The sequence below is a fragment of the Physcomitrium patens genome, chromosome 18 (genome assembly GCF_059467195.1).
Source record: "Physcomitrium patens ecotype Gransden chromosome 18, ASM5946719v1, whole genome shotgun sequence".
Lineage (NCBI taxonomy): Eukaryota > Viridiplantae > Streptophyta > Bryopsida > Funariales > Funariaceae > Physcomitrium > Physcomitrium patens.
In genome coordinates, this window is record NC_143427.1 from 6175018 (window position 1) to 6197150 (window position 22133).

The following is a 22133-nucleotide window of genomic DNA, read 5'->3' on the forward strand; positions in this document are numbered from 1 at the left end:
TACTCTCAATTAATATATTGATGCTTTATTTTTTGAGACTACATGTAGTTTAAAAGTATCTCTTATAAACACATTCATCTCTCTTTTATCAAAAATATTTTTCCAATTTTTTCTACTTTCTTTTAAATATATCTTATAATCTTTTAAAAAAAAGAAACAAAATAGCTATTTTGTGTAGCACCTTTGTAAAATCTTTAAATTCCTTTCTTAAATGATCAATGCTATTACACCATATGCACTTATGTACTATATCTTCTATAGACCTTGATTTTTGTCTTGTTGATATTCTTGATGATTGATTCTTTCTTTTAAGTTTTACAAATTTGATCTAGAGATTTCTTATCTTGCACATGATTACGTCAATATTTATTTTTTCTTTCTTTTGTGTAGCTATTGAAGGTTGAATTGTAGATTGATTAATAGGTATTTTTATCTTCAACATCTACATTGGTCTTCAAATATCAATCTTGTCTTTTTTTTTTTTTTTTTTTTTTTTTTTTCCTTATAATAAGCAATCTTCTTATTTCTTTTATTTATTTCTAATTTTTTGTCAATTCTTTATTTATTTTTTTATCTTCAAAAAAATTTCCAACTTCTCTTGCAATTTTTCATTAGTTGCTTGAAGAAAAAACTCTACATTGCTTGGTTCAAATAATTATCCCTTATTTTTTGATAAACAAGAATGTAACCTTTCAAATTTCTCTAATAATATTTAAGCTTAGAGATTCTTCCTAGGCCTTTCAATCCATTTTAAATATGACTTCTTTGTAATTCAATTACTATCTTTTAAAAATTATTCATCCTTTAATACTCAAGAAAAATCTCTCTATGAACTTCCAAAATGTTATATAATAGAATTAATATGTTTTTATTTTATTTTTGAAGCAATAGCTAGTTCAAATAATTGAACTATTTCCTTTTCAAAAACTTATTTTGATTCTATTTCTTTTACATAGCACTTTACATCTTTTGTAATATCCTTGCCTTCAAATTGATCAATCTTCTCAACAATTATATAAAAAGCCTTATTTGCCTAACCTTCTTTATAATCCTAATTCTATTGTTGTTGTATAAATAAAGTAAATTCTTCAAACATACCTTGCTTTCTAGGAATACTTCTATTTATAACTCTACTTATAATTCTACTTAAAGCTCCAATTGAAGCTCTAATTACAACTCCACCTTATACTCTCTTGCATTTTTTTATAATAAGCAATCTTCTTCTTTATAATAAGCAATCTTCTTCTTTATTCTTCACACTTCTATTATTAGATTCTTCTTTTATTATGTGAAAGATAGCTTGTCTTATTTGTATGTAGATTCATATTCTTTCCTTGAAAAAGTGTTGCTTGTACATTTGTATTTGGTTTAGGTTAAGATAGACAATCCATTTTTGATAACTTAAACATTTCAATATATATATATATATATATATTCAATAGGTATAAAAATGGAAAATTACTTCCATCTAAAAAAATAGAAATAAGAAGGATTCTAAATATTTGTATATAATTTAGTCTAAAAATAGAATTTATATAAATATTTTAGCTTAAGATTCTCTTCAACCTATTTTGAACATATAAGCCTGCCTAATTCTAACTGATGGTAGACTACAAACCCAAAACTTCAATTTTTACAAGACCGTGATGTGTGGCACCTATCAACACTATCAAGAGTAGTATCGCATCTAATTATATTATTATTCTACTCCAACCAATCAACAACTGCCATCTATTGATAATTCATGCATATCTATTCCTAATACAATGAATTTTATTTATTGGTCATAATTTAACATTATATTAACAAACCCCCCGACCTATTGCTGTACATAATACAACCTAGGTTTGTAGTACTTGATGTATTATGTACAACAAACTTTATTTACATGACATGCATATCACGTGCTTGCATATATTGGAGGGAGTTTGGTTGTGAAGATCAGTCGATTGAATGGTGGTTGAAGAATGGGAATTTTGATTGATTGTTGTTTCAATGGGGGTATAAGTGGCGCGTCTGGGTTAGCCCGGCTGCGGAATTGGATATTATGGATGAAGCATTTCTCCCTCACTCTTTCTTAATAGACATTGAGCTGTGGCAGAAATTTAATCTTGAGCTCAGGGCTGCCTGTCACTGGTGCACTCACCATTATACCACGACCCCAGCGGAGGCGGCCACGCTGCTGGAACAAGGGGAAGGGTGGCCTCGGGATTGGATACCTCGCAAGGTGAAAAACTCTACTCGCCAACTCGGTGGGTTGTTTATGTGCCCTGCTCCGGATTACGCTGGTCATTCCAATCCCAGAGGCGAACGTCGGCGCCGCTGGTTTTGCCGGTTTTGCATTGACAGACATTTGGGCGTAGATCTCAAGAATTTCTTTCAGTTTGATGAAGTGCAAGGCCAGTGGATCCAGGTGTGTGTTTTTCCGCGTCGTTTTGGTCCTGCTCGTTGCGTGTTACTTGTCTGGGTGGTCGGGCACCTCTTTGGCACGTTCTTAGTAGGTTGCATTGTCGACCATCTATTCTATTCTTGCTGGTCATTTGAAATCATTTTACATTTCTCCTCCTCCAAGAATTCCAACTCGCTGATTGGCTCTAGTGGGATTACTGTTCACTGTCGTCTTAAGAAACGTAGACTCAATCACTTAATTCCCAACATTACTGCTAGAACTACGCCCGTTGAAGTTAGGTTGATTGTAGATGGTTGTTGTGTGGTTATTTTGAGGATAGAGATTCATGTTGTGAAAATTATGGAATGACGACTAAATCGAATGCAAGGCTATTCTGCTACTTGTGGAATTATCGAGAGACTGTCGGAGGATTTTGTCCGTGTTCTTTCTGGACATTACCCCTGCCTCGAAAGCAGGTCTTTCGCAGCGCCAACTAGTACATTGATGCGGCATGCAAGAGTATCTTTTGCTTCTTCTCAAATAATCTGCTTTGGTAATCCTCACGCAGCTAACTCATTCACCAAACTGATTATTGCAGATCCCCAATCTCTTCTGCTGGCATTGCCAAGCTAGTGTTGGACAGTCAGAGTGCCAAAATTGTCCCCAGAAGCATATGAAACGGGGTAAGCGGACGAGAGAGAACTCCTTGCCGCCAACACAATCACTGCTGGATCCATCAGGTCACTCTAATTTTGGACCAGGAGTTGTATTAGTCCTCCTGGCAGCAGCAAGGGACGATGATTATGATGGTGTGTCTGGTGAAGGAAGATTAGGGCTCACAAATGAAGCCCACAGTCTGGACGAGAGCAATTTTAGTATTGGTGACGCGCATGTGCGATTAGGACTTCCTATTCATGCTTCTCCGGCTTCCGATTATCGATGTGCTCCCTCCTCGCACCAGCAACAACATCCAACACCTCCTTGGCCTTTTTCTTTTCTAAGAAGGCAGGTTTCTCCTATCAATCCTTTCTTCGCGTCCATCCGGTGTATCGTCAACAACCTCTACAATGCTAGCTTGTTCATGCACGATAAAAATGAGGAATACCTCGTACCATGTACAGTGAGAAAAAAATGTGTTCTTCTGGGAGTATAGGCACGTTAGATAGTTCAGAGTCCAGGGTTCAGAGTTCGCTAAGTGCAGTTCGAGATCCTCTGCTGAAGTTAGGTAGATGCCCTTCTTATTCTGTACCCAATTCTTTGGGAATTAACCGCTATTTAATATGATGCCGAGGAAGAGGAATTTTTAAATTGAGCAAATCGTGTTACTCGTTGAGCATATAAGTTGGGTTCAGTTTTCTATTGGTTGATGTGGGTAAATTACGTCATTGATTCTACAAGAGGCGTGGGGAAATGGCTGGTGCAGAGCCCTCTTTGCAGGGAGTCACAGTCAAGTGTTGTACCTCAATTACTTGAGTACGCGAACAACTCATGTACACGGTTTCATGCTACAGGTAATCACGAATGGAGCTTTTGGAATTTGTTACATGATCATGGTTTCTTATTGAGACGCACGTCAAGCTCTAAGATGTTTGTTGGTTCACTAGTCGTCAAAAATCATTAGGAATCGTACAAATCTCTCACCCTATTGATCTTCCTCATCTATATCATGCGGTATCTCTCCTGAGTTTCCCAGAGCTCCATGTGAATTGTGAGGTAGTGAGAGAGGGCGTATTCGTGTACTAATGTCACACTGAGCCTGGACCAGCAGCTGAAATGATCGGGGTTTTATTTGACAGCGGAGGCAAAGAAACATTTAATAAGCACAGGATTTCAGCAATTAAGCGAAAGTGAAGAATGGTCATTGCGGCCGGGGGGACGCTACTTTTTCACCCGCAACATGTCTTCCATATTTGCTCTTACCGTTGGTCAGAAGTGTGTGCATTTTTTGCCTGGTTTTATGAGCCGATAATCCCTTTCTGTTTCAACTTCGAGTCATATTTTTTATGTTATATTTCTAGGGTGTTATTGATGAACAACTAAATAACAGGTCCTGAAGGTGGTCATGTTTTCTGATCACATTATTGATGATGAAGTTCAAGTCTTTATCCAGTCTGCGTTTGTTGCAAGACCTTGTTAAAATGTCCTTATTTTAGTCAGTTTTTCGCTTTCGTGTCATCGTTATACCTTGACACCATGCTTCTTTTTGTAGATACAAGCCTGGAAACGGTTTTCATGTGGTTTCTGCCCACACAGGCAGTCCATGTCCTAAGTTGAAACCAGTTTCGTACTCAGCAAAAGGAGGTTTCTTGCATGTGCATGTACAGCCACATGGAACTGGGGTTTGGCACACCTGGTTTGATAGGGATTTAAGCGTAGCTGGTCGAGTTATTATTCGAAGGAGAGATGGTGTGTCTGCTCATGAGCTTGTGCGGGTGAGGCGTCCCATACTTCGAATTCCATCACTAACCAAGCCTCTCGACAGGTTTGTGCTTAATCCTATCAACATATTCGCACACTTTTGTTGATGCAGTACTTCTTTGTAGTATTCGGATAATGTGAATGGGTGTATATTTGGCAAGATCGGAAACAATGTCGCATGTTTGTATTGTTTCCGTTGTAGTTTGCGGAAGTGTCTTCATTGCAAACGCCTCGTCCCTGTTCATGGTCTGATTTTAGTTCTGGTACAGGGGTCTGTATGCAGATGGTAACAAAGTCGATGGAGATGTGAATCTGGCACCGGTTCTGGCTATGCAGATAGAATCAGAATTTGCTATGTCTAGCATTTCTGAGTCATCAACGCCCATTGAGCATAGTGACCATGGATCGCACGTGTATCCTCAACCTGCTACCGCTCACCATCCACTTTTAATCCAGGTATGGCCATTCATTAATATACTCTAATCCACTACCGGGTTTGGCCTTTCATTGATGGTAATGAATAGACTTGTGTTTAGTTTGCATCACTCTTGTATGCCTATTTCTTTTTCCAGTTGACATAAACTTGGTGAAGCAAGAACCAGCTTTTGCTTCATTCAATGAATAGTGAGTCCATCTCACGGTGTGGGAAGGGGGGTGTGGGTAATGCAGGTGTTGGCAGAGGAGCTCAACTGCGATGCACGCGACGTTGCAGATTCTGAATGCAACTGAGTGTCTATGATACACAACCTGGTTGTATTGGGGGTGCTCGTGATGACCTTGTTTACTCTGGCCGGCTGGACAACCTAGCCTCAACATTCTGTGCATTGTGGGCACTTCTAGATACTTGCGCAGATCCTTCGTCTCTTGTTGATGAAAGCTGCATTCGTATGATTGCTCTTTTTGACAGTCCAGAAGCACGACAGCCTCTTTTGCTAAGTGTTCATGAGTGTTCCAATGACTACTTCGTTGTCTTGGTCTCGTAGCGGTTGTTCTTCAAGTTAGGCAGTGTTGGGATGATATTACTTGCCATTATGGATGCAGTTGGGAGGGCCAGATTCAGCAGTGGGACCAAAGATTATGCTGCAGAGCATGACGCGCATAGGTAGATGGCTTGCTCGCCGTTCAAATAGTGAAGGAGTTGTTGAGCGTGCCATTCGAAGGTCTTTGATTGGTAAGTGAAGAATGGAAGTTTGGGTTATATTTTTTGCGTTGACTTGACATTTATTTTTCAAGTCTCTTAATTTCACTCGGAAGCAGCAGAGATGAATGTTCTGGGTGGGTTTTCGCTTTCCTCCTGAATTCTAATTTCATCATTTAAATTGGCTTGTGCAGTGTCAGCTGACATGGTGGATGCAATGCACCCTTCACAAGTGTGTCCAGCAGGTCAAGAAGAAACCTTTCATCTGCCCAAGCTCCATGATGAACTTGTCTTGAAGCATGATCCTGGCGATTCTAATGACATTATAACGTCATTTTATTTCGAGAAGTGGCTAAACGAAATAGTATCCCGACTCAGGTTTTACTGCTCCTTCCAACAAGTTCTAGGTCTGGATGTAATTGAGCAATAGTTTTGTTTGTTGATCTAGTGTACTCAGGAGAGTGAACGAGTAACTTTTTCTTACAATTTTCAAATTGTATCTAATGTAATCTTTATACAAGACAGTCCTGATCAGACTCTTGTTAGACTCATTTGTTTTACCTCTTTTATTCTGTTTTTGAAGGCTGTTTTGCATTGCATAAATTTGAAACGATACTGATATTTCTTATTTTACTAATTCGGTTGTTGGACTTGTGTTTTAATGTCTTCAGAATTTTCCTGTGGGAAGAGACTTGGGCTGTTGCTCAACCTTCAACTCAGTATTAGCAGCGGGATTTGGGGTTCGATTGATCGATTGTGGGTTGCCCCTAATTTCCATGCACAGGTAATCTATCACTACTAAGACCAAGTACAAATCTTTGCCTGCCAAGATGGTACAGGTCTGCGGACATTGTACATCATGCACCGAATCTTTTAGTGGACGAACTGTAGCCTCGTGTACGCAGACTTGAATGTAGGAAGTCTTCTAGATTCGGTGTATGGCAGGTGCAATAGCATCCACTGTAGGTAGTTGGGTTGACTTCGATTGTCATATTGTTCCACGGCTTTTATTACATCCAAATGGAAGCAATTATCTACAGGAAAAAAATCCGAAATTGAAAGCGTCTCAACACCTAATTCAGACGTGCATGCATGGCTTTGCAGCGTGCGAGAAATGTGCAGTGCTGAGGATATCGATGTAACTTTCTGACATTTCAGGGCTTTTTTTCAACACTTCGATAGATGAGCAGATAAGGGGGCAACATTAAGTCTTCGGAATTGCGGCCTCTGCCTACTCTCAGTCTTAGGTTCTTAGATAGAAAGTTTCATTGATGCAAGTTAGTTCAAGAATAATTGTAAATGTTTCTTGGTAGTCGTTTATCATTACAAACAGCCGTGAAACATTCATGGTATGATCCATTCTTTCATTGAATCTACTGATGCAGCGTAAGATGATTTTTGCTGCTCTGGTCCAGTGATTGGATTTCCATTTTTCTATTTGCGTTGTACCAATATCTTGGTCGAGGAAACACTGCCCTTTCTCTTCATATGGAATTTCTTATGAATTTCTGCATGGTGGCAGGTAATGAATTTAAAAGAGGTGGGGTCTGAATACTCTAAAAATGCACTGTTGACCTTAATTTATGTATTCCTAGCAACAAAATATTCTGTTCTAATAGTTCAATTAATTCAAAGATGAATTTTTCGAAAGGATGTGCTACACTTTAATAATCTGTGCAGAATATTCACCCCCCTCCCCCCCCAAAAGAAGGGAAAACTAGAATTCATACTAAAGTATCTTTTATTTGTTGGTCAAATTTCTGAAGAGGAATTAGTGGCCAAAGCTAAGAGCTGCATGCGGAGGCTTAGGTTTTGCATTTATAAGAGATAGTATATATATTATTTACTTATTTATTTTAAAACCTTGTGTTCATTTATAAATTTTGAGTCTAACCCAAGAACTGGATTTTTCGATGTAAAAACCATGTGAATCTTCTAACGTGTAATTCCAAACAAAATTTCACAACACAAGAAGCATTGATAGTACTTAAATATAAAAGCTAAACTTAAAACACTTACTCTAAGTAACTTTATGAAGATATATGATTTAAACACTAAATAGTGAATACTAAAAAAGAAATTAAAGAAGGATTTATCAATTGTTATGCAAAATGCTTGTCTTCCATATAAATAGATACATTGTCATTTTATTTATTTTTATCTGTGATTTTTTTGTTTATTTTAATTCATGGCCTATTTGTTTTTTGAGAACTGTTGTGTTTTATCATTTATTTTTAAAATTACATTAAATTTTTATTTTAATAAATTGATAAATTAATTCATTTTAATCATAGAAATTTAAAATCAAGCAACAATCTAATGAAGACTCTAAGAACAAAGATTGTTTTACAAAGGTTTTTTTTGTTTTCCAAGATATAGACATAAAATAAGTCATTGCATAATATGAAGGCCTTTTAAAGCATAAGTACGAGTAATTTTATTTGTAACTTTTATATGGTCCTAATGTTGATAGGTGTAAAAATGTAGATTTGGATTAATTATACATAGAATTTAATGTATATTGCTTCCAAAAAAATTTCCAAACTAAATAATTTAAATATGGTTGATCATGTTTGTTTGATTTCATTTGCAATTTTTTATTGGTAATATATATATACATATATATATATATATATATATATATATATAATTTGATGTTTGATAATTTTAAAAAACTTAAGTACTTTTGGACTTTTAGAATATTTTATTAATCAACATAAAAATAAGAAGCTATAAAATAATTTATATGAATTAGATGTGCAATAAAAAATATATATTTCTAGGTTTTTTATAATATCTTCTCTTTCTTAATACTGCTTCATATCCACCAACTTAATTAAAGAGTTGTAAGTCAAGTTTAAAAAAGAACTCCACAACATGATAACCACTGCTATTTAATAATTTTTTTTAGCTACGAAATGTATTAAGTTAAATAGGTACAATTGTAAATGTGTGTGTGTGTGTATATATATATATATATACAAAGATTTTTTTAAAAAAATAGACACAAAGAAATATAGTCATGAAAAATTTATATTTAAATTATTTATGTAGTTACAAAGTGCTTTTTTATAGCCGGTTGGTATTAGAAATAATTATTTATAGACAATTATTTTGAATAAATTAGAATCCATCTAATTTTTTTTTCTATTGAATTTTTTTATTTATAAAATATTAATAAATACAGGTATAAAATATATTATTATTTATGATGAAATAGTAGTTGAATTAAGAAATATTTTTTAAAAATGTTAAATTTAATATTTCTTCTTAATAACAGGATGTACATGGTTACTTCTAATTTTTATAAAGTTTAAATTCTTTATATCTTTAGAAAAATATCTCGAAACAACTTTCAAATATACTATAAAAAAAAGATTGTATAGATTTAAATCCAATAAAAATTCAAGTCACGTTTAAAAGTATATCTAATTTTTTTTTATGTAGAACTTAGCAGCATGAGATATGTTGGACTTAATGAAAACTCTTCATAAAAATATTATAGTAATCTTTAAAATATAGTACATCTTCTATTAGTAGCTAATTATAAATATCAAAATATCAAAGTACAGTTGAAAAAGGTTGTAGAAAGTATGATATGTAACTTTCTTTGTTAAAACTTGCTTTACTAAATTATCTCACCATAGATTAAAATCCTGACAAAAATCTCATATATGGTTTAAATATTTAATTTTATTACTTATATATTCTACTATGATATTTGAAATAAAAAAGAATCAAAAAAAGTTCTTAATTCTAAAAAAAAATTATAAATAATAATTTTATTGAAAAAAATCTTTAATGCCAAATAATATGCTATTAGACTAAATTATTATAATACTTTAATTAACACTAAAAAAAGACAAAATATATACATGCATATATATATATATATATATATATATATGTTTTAAATCTACTGGTCTGATTATCAAGTTATAATATATCAATATGTCCAAAATTTCATATTATTGGATATAATAATTATGATATTTTTATTAAATTTTTATATAATAATTAATATTAATCATTATAAATTTTTAATTTATAAATGATTATATATTATAGATCTATAATATAGATCTTATTCATTGTCTATAATAAAATATTAATTTTCAATAAGTTTTAAAAATATAATATAAAAATAGTAATACTATTATTTTATAATTATTTATTATAAGATAAAATAAAATTTATTATTTGTTATATACTACAATTATTGAAGATTTATTTTTTTTATTACATCAATAAAATAAATTATATTTTTATATTTTTAGGTTTTTTTAAAAAAAGATATTTTTATATTGGACCTAAAATAAATGTTACAAATAAAAACATACCAAAGAAATGGTACTATAACACCAACTATAAATATTACAAATTTGATTATAAAAAGAGAATTGAATATTTTAATTAAAATAGAAAATGAATTTTGTTTAACTTTTAAATTTTAAACATAAACTATTTAAAATAATAAAAATTATGCTTTAATATAATAGTTATTGAGAATTCTCATTATATATATATATATATATAGATGTAAATTTAATAAAAAATTAGCAAAAAAAAATAATTTTATAAATTTTTTTAGGATTTGTAATATTTCTAGATATTTGTTTAGGCATTTAAATTGTAAAATCTTACAAGTATTTATGTCAAATTTATTTCTAATAATAATTTTTAAATCTGATTTTATAATTTTAAATTATAACATTTATTCATTAGATATAAAAAGATCAATTATAATAATTTCAATTATACCTATGATTAAAGTATTAAAAGAGCATATGTTTTGAAAAACACTTTATTAAAAAAAAATTACAATCTTAAAACTTGAAGTACATTAAAATATAAGGTAGTATTAAATGAATAAATATGCAAAAAATTATGGATTATAAAATCTTTTAAGTTTACATTTAGCTATGAAAGTTGAAATTAAAATATAATTTTAAAATTTTAATTCTCTTTAAATAATTAGAAAAAAAACAAAATAAAATAAAATTATATATATATATATATATATATATATATATATCAATTAGATAGATTATATTATTTTGGAAGAATTACGAATAACTTTTAAATGATAATTGAATCTATAAGTATTATTGGATTTAATATATGATTATAATTATTTTGTTAAAGACTTATATGGACCTAAAAAGCTACAATTTAAGCATCTTGTGACTTGGAATATTGTTGTGTATGCCTTGTGATCTTGATATAGTCTCATCTTTGCCTACTTCTTAGCTTGTAGGCATAAAGGTATAACTAAGGCTATCCTTAGTCTTGTTGTAGCTTTTCTTATATTCCGCTCTTAGCTTGTCTTAGTTGAAGGCTCCTTATTTTTTTTCAAAATAAAAATATTTGAAAAATAAACCTCTATTTTAAAATTTTATATTTTACTTTTAATTTACTTTATATTATTTTTTATTATCAAAATTATCATTTTTTAAAAAATATTTGTTTATGGACAATACAAATTTTAATATCAAAGTGTATTTAAAAAAGTAAATAAAATCAACAGGTATATATATATATATATATATATATATATATATTAGAAAATTATACTCAAAGTTCTACATATAATTATTCATATTTTAGCTAAGTTTTATATGAGTGTTTATGTAGTATAAAATGTAATAAGAAACAGAAAATACAAATAGGTTTAAAAAAGAAAAGTAATTCTATGCAAGTTAATCTTAATCTACACATTCTTGTAAGAACTGAGACAAATAATAAGTATATATATATATATATATAAAAACATAAACTATCTTGTGTAATGTAATGATATTTACTGCTTGTTGTAAAGGGATTAGAAGATGACCATTGTCCACCTCATCTTAATTTCATCAGGAATCACTTCCCAGCATTACTGAGACCACGTACTTAATGCCTTGAGGCAACTTAAACCTTAGTACATCAAATAAACTTCATTATATTTTCTGTATCAATGAGATCAAACACGACAAATAAATGCAGACAGAGCCTCTCCCATACGACCCTTCTTGTTTATAACAGCTATCGGTGAACCTTCATCAGTTTGTACATTAAAGCTGCTTTCTTTTTCTCCCTCTCTGCTTCTGTCGCGACTTTTTGACTTTCTGTTCTTTCTTCTTCTTCTTCTTTTATTCCTCCTTTCTTCTATGTTTATCTAAACTTAAGTACATGATTGTATGTAGATATATTTAAATGTGGAATGAACTTGAAAGGGCCAATTGCTATCTGTTGACTAAATGCAGACAGTGGGTTCATGCAAACTGGGGTTTGCTGTCTAAAACTTTGTAGCTGGACCCGGGGGGGGAGGGGGAGGGCACCGCATGCAACATCTAGTAAAACCAATGTATATATATATATATACAGATAAGTAAGTAAGAGTACTGTCATGCAAACTGGGGAATGCTGTCTAAGACTTTGTAGCTGGATCCAAGCGGGGGACACCGCATGCAACCTTCAGTAAAATCTAAATATTTATATATATATATATATATATATATCTAAGAAAGAAAGAGTACGGAGGAGCAGGGGGGGGGGGGGATATAGAAATGATACCATGTACGAGGACCGGCAGCATCCCTGCCAACTTCTGGAGGTCCAAGATCACGTTGTCACAGGGCGCGCACAATCTCTGGGCGGATGGATCGCAAAAGTGGAGGATCGACATATCCAAGGCCGAGAATGGCAGAAGGGAACGACAAGCCTACCTACCTTCTCCGAGTTGTGCGTACATTCAGTGATAGTAAGGAGCCGGCTTTGATCACAGCATATCCTGAATTTTGGGATCCACACGAGTAATTATTCCCTCTCTCATGCATCACAACTTGGACTTGCCCAGCTTTTACCTCTCTCCATGTTCCACCGTCGGAGATCCTCGGTGCTGCTACCCCCGTTCGGCCAAACCCAACCCAACCCTAGGTGTCTGCCGGACCTCCGCTTCCCCTCCTGCTTCACCCCCTGCACCGCTTAAATTTGCACCTCGTAGTATTTATCTATGCCCCATTTCAGATGACTTGCATGACACCCATCTGGATTCGTCTCCAGGCGCCTTGTCGTATCTATTCGCTATCAGTCTTTCTTTCAGTCTGTCTTTCTGCCAAGCACACCGTGCTGGTGGTGGTGCTATCAGTCGAAGCAGTCGCCGAAGGGTCCTTGTATCCAGCCCTCACCGGAGACAGTTCGCTTCGGGGTGGGGAGAACTGTTGAGACCGTCGATGTTGCATGCAGCAGCACTGGCGAAGGTGCTTCTGATACTGGGTATTCCAGCCTCGCCGCTCGGTGCACTGCAGGTACGTGGTTACATGACACTACTGTGTGGGTAGTCTGGGCACAAGTAGATCGACATGCCAGATTTGGCCCGTATGCGTGTATGTGCGGTTATGTTCCCGTTTCGATTGCGGATACCTTGATTGTGGAGCTCCGTTTCGGTCCAATAGTGGCTGCGACGGAAGGTGGTCCCGCTGCCGAATCACACGTCCGGGTTGCTTATCGGGGCAGGGCCCCGATACGGTATCCGAACGTTTGTCCCGGGAACTGGTCGACCTTCCGCCCGGCGTCTCTTGGACTGAAGGGAGCTCCACTCTTGGCGTCTCTGGCATCGCACTGTCAGTTGTGGTCTTAAGTTGACTCCACCAGTTGGGTTAGGGTTCTTGCAAATATAACCATCCCCGTCATCCTTGTGTTCCTGCTTCTTAATGTCGATGCTGTTGACCAAGCCTTTGTATTAACATGTTTCAAGTTCCGGATGTCGATGCCCAAGCGTCGGACTGACAGTACTAGGATTTCTAAGGTATGTTCATGTAGTTTCCATGATTCTTGATGTTGGAGCAGTTGCAGTATTGCTTGGAGGGACTCTTCAGGAGTTCTGAAATGCGAATTGGTGGTGGAGTTGGTCACTTCGAAATGTTCACCGTCGGAAGCTGGTTCAGAAGCTTTAGAGCTTTGTGAAACATTGCTGGCGGCATGTGATCGTGGATCGCCTTCCATCATCCACCTGTTCGAGTGAGAGTGTAGATCTTCAGAACTTTTCCCATGTATTATGGAAATATTTGTAACACAAGGTCCTTCAGACTCAGGTTCATCTCGCTCGGGTTTTCTAGAAAGATGATTTATCAATCGTCTGTGGCTCAACTTGGAATTGTTTGGGACTCGGTGTCACAGTTATCAGAGGTGTCTTAAGGCAGTGAATAATGCCAAACCTTGAAGTTCGGAAAAAAAGTAGACACAACTGTGTTGTAAGAATAGTGCCATTTAACCCTTTCATGGATAGGAAATAAAAGTCACGAACTGTGAGGATTGTGGACCTCCTCGATTGGCATGTGCTGTGCTTCCGCATTAGTAACTAAATATTTAAAAGTATGAACATGAAGATGAGCACTCGGAACTGTGCGTTTGCAGTCTGCATATGGACTTGGACTTTTATGTATCAGTGATGCGAATCTCCTTTCAATCATACACTGTTGTTGAGATTTGTATGTTCTGAAGTATGTTTTCACCAGAATGCTGTAGCGAGCATTTCTCACATCAACGAGCTATTTTCTTCACACTGGATACATAAAGAATTTTCTTCCGCAGCTTTCTAGATTACTAAAAGTGAACGTTCCTTTCACCGTAATGCTTCATCAGTTCTACGTCAGGTCATACTTACAGATCACTATTCAACCTGCAGCGCAAATTTAACAAGACTTTGCGCGAATTCCAAGGTTCACTGCTTCACGTACCAGATGACTTCATTCATAGATTTTGCAGTACACTTCAGACCTCCAGATGTTCATGACCTCCTGAATCAACCACCACATGATCTTCTGGAAACGTCGAAGCCATCGTGTGTGAGCTGGAGATTCGTGCTCAGTTTTGACAAATTCTGAAGTGTGTTCTGAATTGTGCGATACAATCGCGTGCAATATCAGTACACGCTTTCACAAACCTAATAGTTGGCCTTATTAATTGTGACGTACGTCCCCTTCGAATAAATTTTAGGAGAAATTCCGAATGTGGCGATTCGACCAACAAAGTACATCTGCATCAACATGACAGAAATCAGAGCTTCACAAACCTTGATCTCCTATTAATCATATTCACACTGTTCTGGAACATTAACTACATACAGCTGTTGCCGTCCCACTTTTGTCCAGATTTCTCTAGAACTCTTCCCAGTTTCTCACTCTAGGTTCCGATTAAGGGGTGATTTATTCTTTCTTCTTCCTTCTCATTGTTGGTAATTTTTGGACGAGTTCAAAACACTTTCACAAACTTCAAAACCTTACATTGTCCTCTACCCAAGCTCACGTTGATTATGTACAACTATTGGATTTTGAAGATCTGATAATAGAGATCATAATTAACATGTTAGCATTGCCAATTGAATGTCATGTTATTATATATATATATATATATATAAATATATATATCTATATCACTCTTGTTTAGGACGTGTATTGAATGTTACTTAGGTTTTTGGCTTCTAATAGTTGGTAAAGTTACATGAGGTAAGCCAAAATAAATAAAAACAGTAATAATAATATACCATAAAAAATCAAGTGTGTTGGAGATGGGATCCTTAGATCTAAAGCTAAGAGTGGAACAATTTATGTAAATGCACTTGGAGCAGGATTCTTCTGAGTTTTTGGATGGTCATGACTACTTCAAAAATGACAATTTTTTATTTATAAATTCTACCTCTACAATAATTTTTAACCACCTCATGATAGAATGTTTTTAAGAAAATCTTTTAATAAATAAATGTTTTCTAAAAAATTAGAACTGATAAATAGTAAAGTGGGATGAATTTAATTTGTTAAATTAAATGCTTTTTGATACATATTAAAGAAATAATTCAGTATTTATGTTTACACAAAAAGTGAGATATACAATGGTTGTATTAAAATATATGGTCCTTAGAAATAAAGTAAATAAAAATTAAAATTAAAAGCATAAAATTTTATTAATAGTATTTTTTGTTGAACTTATTCATAACAAATTCTTTGATAAAGAATGGTTTTAAAAGAGAAAGAAGAAAAAAAAATGAAAAAAATGAAAAAAATCTTATCTACTTAAAAAGTTACTATACAAGCTTACAAATACAATTGATTTAGAAATTCATGAATTTATTTTTAATGGTTCTTATTAGTTTTTTGGAATTACAGTCTCTAAACCTTATATGTTTTTTGCTATGTCTTTTCTACATATGTATGAAAAGATCTAAAGTGTATTTATTTAAATAATTTATTTTTCTGTCTTATACTTTTGATTTAATAAAGATTTATTTAAAATGAAATTCACAACATATTAGAATACCAAAAGAATAATTATAAAAAATATTCTTAAAAATATTCATAATAAATTAACTTTATTTTAAAAGATTGTGTAAAAATAATTTCTTAATAATTTTTTGAGAAAAGATGTAGAAGTAATGCAAAATCTATCTTTAAATTCATGAATATATAAATTTGATTTTGTATACATTATTCTTTGCAATTCAAATTATATTTTAGAATTTATGTTTTATGTTTTATATTTTATTTTGTAATACTTTGACATAATTAGTTTTTCCTATTATTCATCAATTTTTTTTCAAAGAGCTTTTAATTGCATAAAATTTTATTATAATAAAAATTTAAAATTGTAAAATTTAACAACTATATAAATTTCCAACATAATTTGGATTAAAAATTACAAAAAATATCATATATATCCCTTAGATTTGAAATAATAGCAAATATATCCTCGTTGGTGATAAGGTATTACCAACATTCCTTGTTTAGTTGTTATTTGGGACATAGACTATGGATTGCATAGATTTTGCTACATCTTTTTCAACTCAAAATACAAAGGAGGCTTGCTTTTGGAGCATTTTGTCAACCTTCCAAGCTCGCCTAGGTAGTAGAAGAAGTTTGTCCCTTTTAGAAGCTAGTTTGAGTGTATTTAGTTCTACAGACTTGCTTCCTCGCAATATCATGGCTCTAGTACTCTATGCAAAAGAAATGGCCCAAATTCACCATGCAATTATTGGTGAATCTTGCTTGTGTTGTGTTTATGAATCAACAATTTTCACAATATTTTGAAGGAGCTTTGGGTGCAACATGGTCAATTGATTAGTCCAATGTGTAGGAGCATGTTGAGGAGTTTATTTTGTTAAGTGAAGAAGATTGGAGTGAAGGCAAGGAGAACAAAGAGGGTTTGGAATGGTGGAATGCAATTGAGAATAATTATGTGGTAAGTGTAGTGAAGAGCCAGGCCAACACCTCACAATCCAGCAACAACAAACAAATAAACAAACCAGAAAAAAACACTTGCATGGCTTCATAAACTGATTGCAACAATTGCGATCCTACACACAACACTGTGGGTCCCCAACACGGGCTGCATTTGCATCACACCCTGAAATGCTCCAAACCATGCTCCCCACTCCCTAATTGCAAACTCTCTCACATCCATGTGCACTTCATGTTCCTGCTCTGCCTCTTAGCCCACCTCTTGTATACTTCAAAGTACTCGTATCCCCTCTTGTTGTCTCAGAGCCCATTGCAGCAGCTATCTTCGATTGCTGCGATATTACAGCGTAGTCATGGCGGGCCAGAGAAGACTTGTTGAAGATGGCATCCGATGCCACCACTGCGGTCGATCCTGCTTGCAGATACCCTTCTACCACATCTGCGTGTACACCATGCATTCATCCCACGAGCCAGAATGAGCTCACCGCCCATGTCCACCGCATTAATCTCACAGGTGTACATGCCACAAAATCCTGACACTCCTCGGTAACCTTCTAATGACCTAGTTGGTTGCCAGCCTTCGGTGTTTCAACTTCCATGTGATTGCAACGTCCATCCTACCCTGCCCTCTTTCCGCATTTCGAGTGGAAATACACGTGCTCGACAGTTGTTGTGGCTCACCACACAACTCGAGCTTCTGTAACTTCGACGCAGAAATGACTATACTCACCCAAGGATATGCCATTTGCAGGAATGATTGGCATGCTTGGATGCAAACGCTTCAGCAGTTTGACGAACTCCATTCCTCCAACAAGAGACACTGGATATAACTGCAAAAATGAGCACCTACGTGCATCAGCCTCCCAATGGGTCAACACTCCACGACACCCAAACATATACACTCAACCCAAAGTCCACAGCTGGTAACACAGAGAAAGAAGGTGGGATACACGAAAGCGCCAACGTGGCCCAATTCACACTACTTACCTTCAGGCATGAGGCACCCCATCTCCGAGCTTGAAGAATCTGCACTACAAAAATAAGAAAAGAAAAGAAAAGAAAAACACAAACACACACACACAGACAAACACACAAACAGACTTACTCATCAAATGCCCCCGAACATGGCCTGTTACATCTTTTTCTGACCACTGCAAACAGCTATGAGTACGGCATCACTCTGTGCTCGCCCATGGCTCCCTAACCTAACGGTAAGATCGGCATTCTATCCAACCTCGGATGGAGACATCACTCCAGGTACGAACAGAACTTCACTCCTGCAGTGCGCCTCAATGAGATCCTGCACAGTCGAAACGGGGTTAGATGAACGACCCGCCTCACCCGATTGCTCCTAGCCTTCGAACACATGCCTCTGCCTGCAAGTCATCTGCAGCACTTCCTAAATGATCATTAAGCATTTCTGAGCAAATTCATCACACCAAATCTCCGCACCCCAGGTTGAGTTACCAACCTTGTTTGCCACAGGGCTCATCAAAAATGATGCCCCTGCTTCTTTGGCCCTTTCTGCATCCTCCTGTGTCAATACCGTACCAGCCTGCAATCATGGTCGTCGTCCAACAAAGTCAGCGAAACAACCTCGTTGTACTTCCTCACGGATCACATCCAAACGCATGACGAGCCCCAGCGTGACGTAATCCTGCACTCAGTGTCCTTGCTGTGCATTAGATACGAAAACATCACCACCTCCATGGCACATAAACTCGACCAGCGAATATACCCCCAACACCAGTTCCCATCTGTCGGCATACTCCGGGAATAGGTGCTCTCCGCATCAAAGCACTCGCTACTGTACATTCTAACCATATCTCCACCAACGATTCTATGCATCCACACCGCAATTCAGCTGACACCTCAACGCACCCCTATGGTTGCTGATGGATACTCCTCCACAAGCTTGCTGATGACCTGCGCGCAACCACAAACCACACCATAAGATTCGCCGGCATAATCACCAGCTCACGCATCAACCATGAGCCACTTGCTCTGCTGCATACTGATAGTTACTAACCGCGACAAGATGCCTGTTTCTAGTGCCCAAGTAGGACTCACCTGGGCAGCCCCTGGCGTCCTCATTGTCACCTCCAACTGCAAGTACATGTCCCGCCACACCCAGTTTCAGCGTCAGACCACAATTCAACCAAGCAATCTCATAAACTCTCAAATTCTCCCACGCCCACACCCCCCAGAAAATGGCACACCCATTACCCTTAACATCGCATGCTCTATACGTGAATACTGCGTGACATTCTAATATACACATTCCTTCAAGGAACAAAGCGGCGAGCTCAGACGAAGTACCACAGAAACTCCGCCATTCAGTGCCGCACGACCGGCATTCAATGCAACCTCTTCACTGCACGATTCCACCACCCGGATGTCAAACACGCTTGACCAGTAGAACAAAAACCGGTCGAACTCTCGCCCAAACACCATGGTGGATGCCACTCATGCATCGAACACGCCATTGCAAGCGTGTTTTCTCATCAAATTCATGTGCCTATCCCCGGTGCAAAGTTCACATTTTCATTTCGTGGATTCCATACACACAAGAGACGTGAAATTCCAGCAAAGCACACGTTCCACGTTTGGGTTAGGAGATCCCTAAAACCCTAAAACCCTGACTTGTTCAGGTACAAGACAGTCCTCCACGCAGAAGAAACATCAACAACTCACCAAAGCGCCAAGTCATCACTCATTCAACTGCCAAACAGTATTTTTCGAAACAGCTCACCCAAAGCGACAGAAGCGCGATTGAATCCCGCCAACCCAATAGTATTGTGAGGCCAAAACTACAATGAAAAACGGCATGCTTACTTGTCTGAGCGCAGGCAGGCAACGATACCGGAACTCTGGATACGCTCGAAAGTGGCTTTTCTGGCAAAGAAAGCAGCTACATCATCATCACCATCATTGGAATCGGATGTCGAGCTGCCATGGTTGCGGACATCGCCATTGCACAGGCGCTCGCCAACTGCGCTCACAATCCCCAACGATGGGTTGCGAGATTCGACCACACTGTGTCGGCTGAAGTGGCGGTTACGGCAAAGCGGTAGAGCGGTGACAAGAGCGGCATGTTGACGCAGTTTGGAGAAGTGGAAATTGGGGTGCGGATGGGCAAAGCAGCAGGAATGCTTCGCTGCGGAAGAAAGCGACGACGATGCTTGAGTCGAAACACCCAAAGCAGAATTGTAGAAATCCATGGACACTCTCACTCTCTCTCACTCTCTCCCCCTCTTCTGTTCAAGGTCTAGTGAAGAGCCCTCCTCCTTCCATTCCACGCCCTCTCTCCCCCTCTCTTCAGTGCACAGCAGGGAGATAGCCAGACCCAATTGCCACACTCTCTCTCGCTCTCTCTCTCTCTCGCTCGCTCTCTCCCGCGCTCTCTCTCGCCCTCTGTCGTCACCGTATTCCTTGTCACAGCCCTGTTGCTGCAGCAGTAATCGCCAATCCGGCACAAGTAGCAGCAATATGCACACAACACAACAAAATACAACACAGCACAACAACTCCGATTTGGAAAGGAAGAAAATGCTTCTGCTTGTCCTATACCATCATCATCTTCTGGAGGGAGGGAGGGAGGGTGGTAGCAGTTGTAGTATTTGTCTCGCACCTTTCATTTCTTCACCACCGAGTGAAGCTTTTTCTTCATCCTGCACACTTTCTGCGCACTTGGAGAAGGGGAATTCCGTGCCGTGTAACAGAATTACTCTGTGGACACTTCTAGTTTGACAGTAATTCATGTGCAGCTTATGTCATCCAGTGGTAGGGGAATTTTCGACGTCGTATTTTGGGGTTGTGGGTTTGCACCCACACAACTTTTTCTTACTCTTCTTGAAGTCACCAGATTGTTAATTCAAAAACTCATGGAAACAAGTAGAAAAATTGAGTAGGAATGCAAGCTCCATGCTCTTGAGCTTCATTTGCTCCACTATATTTTTTTGGGTTGGCATTCTTCTAAATAAGAATGAAGAAAATGCAACTTTCTTTTGTCAACGTTGTATTTTGTAGTGAATTCAAACGTAAAAATATCAACTGCATTGTATAATTGTCCAAGTTTTATATTATTTTTTCATTTTTAAAATTTTTTACCACCCTATGATCTAAGATTTTTAAATTTATTTAACCAAGTCACCATGGTTCATGTTTTAAAATAATGTTTCTAAACAATGGTGAATGTTTTTTTTACAAAATTCCAGGTATTAAACAAATTAGAATCAAAGCTACAATCTCCTATAATATTTTTAGAATTTGATACTAGATGCCTTTTAGGTCATGTAGAATTAGAAGTATAGAAGCTAATTTCAAGACCAAAGTTCCATACTTGATAATCTCATGTACTCATTCAACTTTTCTTTTTTTTTAAATACATATTATGATAGGCTATGTTCTTTTGAAATGAATTGACTCCTAATCTACGCATTGTCCTAAGTAGATAAGGACCCCACCATATGAGTCATTGCATCCTACTTTACATTAAAATACTTATGTCTATGTTGATGTGACTATCATCTTCATTCTTAGATTTGTTTATTTATTTATATTTTTTTCTTTCTATTTAATTTAATTTATATAGAATATTAATAATCTTATTACTATTCAATAATAAAGGTAAAAATAATCTTACTACTATTCTTTTGAAATGAATAGTATTACTTACAATTTTCTCCCTTTTTGTAAGATTTATTTTATTTATTAATATATATATATATATTAATAATAATATTATTATTATATAGTAAGATTATTTTTACCTTATTTTATCTTAGACAATCTTTACTTTAGTAGAAAACCATTATATATAAATATTTATTAATAAATAACTAAATAAATAAATAAATATATTCACATACATATACATTTTTTGATTGGGACTTATTCTTAACTAAAGAAGATTTTTAAGAATTATCTTCAAGAATTACCTTAATAACTTATAATTTCCAACATATTTAGT

The 22133-nt window shown here is 35.9% G+C and overlaps 4 protein-coding genes and 1 pseudogene across 6 annotated transcripts; 4 read left to right on the forward strand and 1 right to left on the reverse strand.

The window, feature by feature from the left end:
• The first annotated feature begins 1817 nt into the window (after window positions 1–1817).
• On the forward strand, window positions 1818–3701 carry LOC149987443 (uncharacterized). Its single transcript, XM_090244318.1, has 2 exons — window positions 1818–2413; window positions 2988–3701. Exons 1-2 carry the CDS (start codon window positions 2048–2050, stop codon window positions 3540–3542), a joined length of 921 nt encoding a protein of 306 aa, XP_090100444.1. The 5' UTR covers window positions 1818–2047; the 3' UTR covers window positions 3543–3701.
• Window positions 3702–3747: 46 nt separating this feature from the next.
• Window positions 3748–7382, forward strand: LOC112295077 (putative aspartyl aminopeptidase; annotated as a pseudogene). The gene is made up of 7 exons (XR_016498268.1): window positions 3748–3900; window positions 4186–4321; window positions 4599–4871; window positions 5077–5263; window positions 5477–5978; window positions 6140–6323; window positions 6617–7382. The product of XR_016498268.1 is annotated as a putative aspartyl aminopeptidase (transcript).
• Window positions 5843–7095, forward strand: LOC141044460 (putative aspartyl aminopeptidase). Its single transcript, XM_090244263.1, has 4 exons — window positions 5843–5978; window positions 6140–6360; window positions 6617–6729; window positions 7050–7095. Exons 1-4 carry the CDS (start codon window positions 5843–5845, stop codon window positions 7093–7095), a joined length of 516 nt encoding a protein of 171 aa, XP_090100389.1.
• Window positions 7383–12538: 5156 nt separating the features above from the next.
• LOC112294933 (uncharacterized) lies at window positions 12539–14316 on the forward strand. 2 transcript variants are annotated; one of them, XM_024545936.3, is made up of 2 exons: window positions 12539–13237; window positions 13779–14316. In XM_024545936.3, exons 1-2 carry the CDS (start codon window positions 12761–12763, stop codon window positions 13893–13895), a joined length of 594 nt encoding a protein of 197 aa, XP_024401704.1. In that variant the 5' UTR covers window positions 12539–12760; the 3' UTR covers window positions 13896–14316. The 2 variants fall into 2 exon arrangements, with proteins under 2 accessions (XP_024401704.1, XP_024401705.1); XM_024545937.3 differs by having other exon boundaries at window positions 12692–13237; window positions 13785–14316.
• Window positions 14317–17244: 2928 nt separating this feature from the next.
• LOC112295655 (uncharacterized) lies at window positions 17245–20759 on the reverse strand. The gene is made up of 9 exons (XM_024547503.3): window positions 19997–20759; window positions 19481–19535; window positions 19232–19267; window positions 19043–19087; window positions 18633–18716; window positions 18396–18461; window positions 18149–18187; window positions 17892–17991; window positions 17245–17600 (listed from the first exon to the last, which is right to left on the reverse strand). Exons 1-9 carry the CDS (start codon window positions 20380–20382, stop codon window positions 17392–17394), a joined length of 1020 nt encoding a protein of 339 aa, XP_024403271.1. The 5' UTR covers window positions 20383–20759; the 3' UTR covers window positions 17245–17391.
• Window positions 20760–22133: the final 1374 nt, after the last annotated feature.

Excerpts from the sequence above, each read along its gene's own strand:
- LOC141044460 (XM_090244263.1), top strand. The coding sequence starts at position 5,843 with ATGCAGTTGGGAGGGCCAGATTCAGCAGTGGGACCAAAGATTATGCTG. Across the intron at positions 6,361-6,616 it reads AACAAGTTCTAGGTCTGGAT|AATTTTCCTGTGGGAAGAGA; the intron begins GTAATTGAGCAA and ends TAATGTCTTCAG. Across the intron at positions 6,730-7,049 it reads CCCCTAATTTCCATGCACAG|CGTGCGAGAAATGTGCAGTG; the intron begins GTAATCTATCAC and ends ATGGCTTTGCAG.
- LOC112295655 (XM_024547503.3), bottom strand. The coding sequence starts at position 20,382 with ATGGATTTCTACAATTCTGCTTTGGGTGTTTCGACTCAAGCATCGTCG. Across the intron at positions 19,088-19,231 it reads GGACGCCAGGGGCTGCCCAG|GTCATCAGCAAGCTTGTGGA; the intron begins GTGAGTCCTACT and ends GGTTGCGCGCAG. Across the intron at positions 17,992-18,148 it reads GGGGTGCCTCATGCCTGAAG|TTATATCCAGTGTCTCTTGT; the intron begins GTAAGTAGTGTG and ends TCATTTTTGCAG.
- LOC149987443 (XM_090244318.1), top strand. The coding sequence starts at position 2,048 with ATGGATGAAGCATTTCTCCCTCACTCTTTCTTAATAGACATTGAGCTG. Across the intron at positions 2,414-2,987 it reads TGCAAGGCCAGTGGATCCAG|ATCCCCAATCTCTTCTGCTG; the intron begins GTGTGTGTTTTT and ends TGATTATTGCAG.
- LOC112294933 (XM_024545936.3), top strand. The coding sequence starts at position 12,761 with ATGCATCACAACTTGGACTTGCCCAGCTTTTACCTCTCTCCATGTTCC. Across the intron at positions 13,238-13,778 it reads CGCCGCTCGGTGCACTGCAG|TTGCAGTATTGCTTGGAGGG; the intron begins GTACGTGGTTAC and ends ATGTTGGAGCAG.